Consider the following 5,417-nt stretch of genomic DNA (forward strand, 5'->3'; position numbering starts at 1 on the left):
GGGGGGGGAGGCCCTGTGTTTCCATCTCTCAGAAACAGGGAGGGACAGCAAAAAAGTTAACTCCAAGCCCCTTTCTTCACAGGTGACCACTGCAGGTCAAAGCACATAACAAAAATTTCTGTAAGACTTCAAGCTTCCCTGCAAACCTTATCAGCCTTCTCTGACAGCAACCGATATACAGCTGTCGCTTTGAGATACAACTCCCACTGCAGTACAATTAATTCCAAAAGAGAAAAACAGGTTGAAGAATGAGACTTTAACAATGAATTCACTGTAACAGCTAAGCTCTCAGCCAGATGAATTCTGACTGAAATACTGCCGAGATGCACACACGCAGCCGTCTGCACGCGGCCTCTCATCAGCCTTCTCCAACATGGGCAGACCCACCACCAGCTCCACAAACATGCAAAAGACACAGACCTCCAGGACGAACCTTCTTGACATCCGGACATACCTTCACACCACGCCTTTAAATACTTCACTTCCCTGAAGGCTGCAAGCTGATTCAAAGCACGGTGGCTGGTACACAGGGCCCCCAATCCTGTCTGTGGGACAAAGCAGGTCACTAGGCCACCAGGAACTACGTGCCCACCTTCATCAGGCCCCCGGGCAACACTCCAAATGAAAACCATGCTTGTTTGTTCTTCCATGAGCTGTGCACCAAGCAGGGGCTGCTAACGTAGGGCATGTCCCATCTTTTCCACACACAGACCTTGCAGTACAGTCAGCTCTCCTTCTGGGGGCCTATATGCAATCCAACTATTTAAGCAGAGACCTCAATCAGTTGCCCTGATAAGGAATCTGAAAGCCACAAATGTAGATCCTTTATAACAAACTACCTCTCTGAAGACATTCATTGGAATTTCTTGGGAGTAAAAATATCAGTTAAAATTAGGAAAATTTCCTACACTAAGAGAATGGAAACAGATTTTGTGCAGCTACATAAATGCAACCAGTCAAGCACTGAAAACAGACCAAGAACCATCATGAACCCAAAAGGGCCTTTCTCCTCTAAGACACTATCATGAGAACGTATTCCCCATTACTCTTGAAGAAAATGCACTCTGCCTGTTGATTCAGCTAGAGCCTGGATACACCACTGGTTCTCAATATTCAAACAATTTTTTAAAGGGTCTGGTAACAAATGCGAGCCAGCTAAAGAAGGTGGCACTGCTGAATAGGCCTGGATGGTACATATCCAAAACCTGGTTTCCACACCAGCGCCACCTCCCCCCCCCACCCCATGATTTGCTCTTTGAACCTGCCTTCAAAACAACTGCACTCCTGTCATCCAAAGGGCAGGGACAGAACTTGCACACATCGCCCAAGCCCTCGCACCTGCTGAGGGAGTCGTTTCTGCATCAAGTGTTCCTCAGCAGCATGTGGGGTTCCAGCAAAGTCCATTTCCCTCGAAGACACTCCTTAGGAAGGGACAAAGTATAGTGCCAGGGAAGGTTCTCCATACTCCATCAACTCAGGGGACTGAGTCTCTTACCCCGTTTCTGCAGCAATTCCCCATTCATCACACCCTTGTCTACGTGCGCCCAAACCTCACATCAGGGTGCTCAGGGGACGAGGGATAGAGTGAAAAGGATGACAGGCCCAGAAACCACCTTTTCTTCATCCTCCAAGCTGTGCTGAAGGCAGCCCAGAGGCCAAGACCCGCTCTGAAGGCCTACCCAGCCTCTCTGTAGGCCCCACAGCTACACAGGCTGCTCTGCACTCCTTCCCACAAACGCTGTCAGAGAACGGCACAAACCTCCACTTCCACCTCTTAGTACAGGGACCTTACCCTGCCAGCTCCCAAATGCTGTAGGGGTGTCACAGGGCCAGAAATACATCACATCCCATAAGACTCTGAGGAGGAGGGGCCCAAAAAGGAGTGTGGAAATCAGAACCCACCTCTTTCCATGCTCCCCACTTTCCCAGACACCTTCCCGCACAGATGCAGCCACCTTTGCAAAAGCTAGAGCCACCCTACATAGAGTATGCAGAGAGCCGCTCCCTGCCTGAGCTCCCATTTTACCTTTAACCAAGTCTCTACACAGTTCTTGTTTCCCAAAGGGAGGATTCCAAGCCTCACCCATTCAGAATATCAGCCCTCAAATACAGATGAAGCAGAGCCTCTTTCCAAACAGCTGCTTTCTGACAGCGTGAGGCTGAAAGAGGCTCCAGGGGTCACAGAGTTCAGCCATCTGCCCGAAGAAATAAATAAGCGTGCTGTCCTTCCATGTGAAGATGTCCTTCCTGCCTCCAGCGCGGCATAGTCTGGACATTCAGGCACAACCCTCAGGGAAGACGTTCTAGGCAGCAGCACCAAGGACTTCCTCAAGCCAAGGGTCCCGATGAGCCACCCAGCAGACCCTCCCTCAGGGTGCTCCCCACGTGAGCAGGCAAAGCAGCACCCAGGCCCCTGCCACCACTCAGACGTGGATTCGCACTGCACTGTTTACCAACCACTTACTTAACGTCCCTGCATCCCAGTTTCCACACCTGTAAAATGGGAAGCACACTCAACCTCACACAGCACTGTCAACAGAAATCAAGCAACAAGGGGTGAACTACCTGGAAAAGTGCCTGCTTCTAAAGTAAGTGCTCAAGAAATGGTTCCTCCAGCCTCTGGCCCACCTGAGAATGAAAGTGGACTAGGCCATTTTCAGACTTCATTTGTACTGCTCCCCCTGTTGGCGGCACACACTCAGAGAAAAGGGAAAATGTAATAATTGGGACAGGGGCTTCTCCACACAATGCCACCTTAAAAATCTAGATGCAAACCTACTTGAACCATGCAAATCTATCTATCCTTTGCTGAACAGCCAATACTGGGGGCACCTCCGCCATTCCTGAGGGGAAATATGGCAAATCCTCACATGGGGAGGGAAGGAATCTAGCTGAAGACACAAAACCCTTGTTCCTCTCACTTCCAGACAGGGAGGTCTCTCCTTTATAGTGCGATTCATTTTCTCTCACCGGATTCTAGCATTTTCGTACTAAAAAACATGACTTACGCAAAGAATACTCCAGATGTCCAATGCCTATCGTGTGGAACCAAGACCACGAGGAAATGTGCTCTTTGCCTCTTGCCATAACCGCCAACAAAGTACACACCTTGCACTGCAACAGCACCGCTCTATGAAAGTTCGTTTTATACCCTTCCATGGTTGTCCTCACCCCCGGCATCCACTGAGACTCGCCAAGGAGCCCAATTCGTGTTTTTGCCTGTTAGCCCAGACACCCCAGGGTACAGTCACATGTCGCAACAGTCAAAGACAGCCTCTTCGCCTTTCACCATTTTCTCAACTGAACAGGTCCTCCTTTTAGACTCTGGACCGTCACCCATCTCTACAGTATTCTTAGCCTGAAGTTCACGGATGAGCTGCAGAAGGTTCAAGAACCTGTTAAAGTAATTACAAAACGCGGTGTAACTCAGTGTTTTTCTCAGGAGAGGATTTATACCTTCCACCAGATTCTCAAAGGGGTTCAAGACTCCCCAAAAGGATTAAGAACCGCTACCACAAAGTTGTATGCTGAAAAACAAGGAGTCAGGTAAGTTTCCTGGATCTTCATTCACTTAAGTGATTTTGATTTGCCTTCTGAACCAAATTTTGCAAGCTGTGTTGACATTCTTCCATCACCCACTTTCACGGTTGCGCCCAAGGTATAAATCCCAAAACCACCTCCGCGACTCCAGAACTCAAACACAGGAAAAACATCAAAACACCAAGGATACTTTTAGCAACAGAAAACAACAACAACAACATGGAAACACTAAGGATACTTGTAAGCAAAACATTTCACCCAACAAGTGCTCTTCCTTCTTCTTTTCCTCTGCAATCTCTCCAGACTGTCACGATCACTCTCCCAGGGGCTTCTCACACTTGATGCCAGTACTGGAGAAAAGCCCCAAGGCAGGAAAAGCACCCAACGCCGCTCCGCTGGGCCGGGAAAGGAGCCTACCAGATCCCACCCTAACCATGAATTTGGGGGGAGCCTGGAGCATCAGGTGCTCTAAGCAAGAACTCGTCCCTCCCGCTTCTCTGCGGCAGAGGCACTGGGACCCCGTTCCAGGTGAAAGCCCAGGGCGGTTCCTCCGCAGACGGAAAGAAAGGTAACCCCGGAGGCTCTCAGCTCCAGGCCGCGGCGCGCCGAAAACAAACTTTCCGAGCACTTCCACCGCGACAGGCCAGTGACACCTCCCCGGCCTCCCCCGCCCTCCGCGCGTCTGTCAGCGCCCCCGCCGGGCAGGCGCCCGCCGCCCGGAGCCCGGGCTCCCCGCCGCGGCCGAGAGGCGCCCTCACCAAGCCCGCGGTCCCGGGCCCGGCCGCCCGGCAGCAGGTGAGGCACCGCCCGACCCTGGGGACGCGGGGCCGCCCCGCCTCGCCGGGCCCCGGCGGCCGCCGCCGCGCTTGGCTGGGTGACGGACCGGCGCGCCCGGGCGGCCGGCGCGCACTCACCAGCTGACTGGTGGTCCTGGCCATGGGCCCCGCGTCCGCACGGGCGCCTCCCCCGCAGCGCTGCGCGGCTCGGCGCCTCCTCAGCGTCCTCCTCCCCGCGGCGGAGCCCCAGCAATGGCCGCCCTCATCCTGCGCCCGCCCCGCCGCCCGCCGCCCCCGGCGCCGCCCCGCCCCCGCGCGACGCCGGGCGGGACTTCCGCTGCCCCGCCGCCGCCACCGCCCGCGCCCATTGGCCGCGCCCACCGTCGCTCCGCCGCGGCTCGGACGGCCTCGCCGGCGCCCCCGAGCCGCATTTCCGGGTTGGGGCCCGGCGGGCGGGAGCGGCCCGGCCCCGCCTCGGAGGGGGGGCGGCCCGCGCGAGCCAATCCCGGGGCCGCGGGGCGGGGCCGGGTGGGAGAGGGGGTGAGCTGTCATCCCCGGCGCCCGCAGGGGAAACTGAGGCCCGCGGGGGCCCGAGCTGGCCAAGGTCACGCCCGAAGCAGCTGCGGGGCTGGGCTCCAGCGCGTCGTTCGGATCCGGAGCTGGGCTCTGCGCAAACACCGACCGACGCAACTTCGCTGCTTACGAAACTGACAAGTGTTCACGAGCGGAAATTTGGGCTATAAAATCAAATTTATAAGGCAGAAAACAGTCCCATGGCATCACTGCTGATAGTCCCTTTCTTCTTTGCTTATGGTTTTGTGGATTTTTTTGTAGTCGTTACTGTTGATGATGATGTTGATTTTTTTTGTAGTTGTTAATGATGATGGTGTTATTGTTGGTGTTTGTAGTTGTGGTAAAATGTACCTAAAATTTACCACCTTGACCGTTTTAACATATGCCATGTGAACAGTTGAGTGGCATTAAATGCATTCACACTGTTGTGTTATGACTATGCTGTTTTAAACAAAATCATAATCATCTTTGTAACCTCAAGGTTGCATACTTTAAAATAACCTCTCTATTTCCAAAAGAAATACGTTT

The 5,417-nt window shown here is 53.6% G+C and overlaps 1 protein-coding gene across 2 annotated transcripts in view; it reads right to left on the reverse strand.

The window, feature by feature from the left end:
- The window catches only part of PDPK1 (3-phosphoinositide dependent protein kinase 1), a 73,847-nt gene extending 69,241 nt beyond the window's left edge, over positions 1 to 4,606 (reverse strand). For both annotated transcript variants that reach the window (XM_040635489.1, XM_040635490.1), the window contains exon 1: positions 4,455 to 4,606. In XM_040635489.1, the coding sequence (XP_040491423.1) occupies positions 4,455 to 4,478 (24 nt within the window). In that variant the 5' untranslated portion in view covers positions 4,479 to 4,606. The remainder of the gene's footprint in view (positions 1 to 4,454) is intronic.
- Positions 4,607 to 5,417: the final 811 nt, after the last annotated feature.

Source organism: Ursus maritimus, unplaced genomic scaffold, assembly GCF_017311325.1.
Source record: "Ursus maritimus isolate PB19 unplaced genomic scaffold, ASM1731132v1 scaffold_2, whole genome shotgun sequence".
Classification (NCBI taxonomy): domain Eukaryota; kingdom Metazoa; phylum Chordata; class Mammalia; order Carnivora; family Ursidae; genus Ursus; species Ursus maritimus.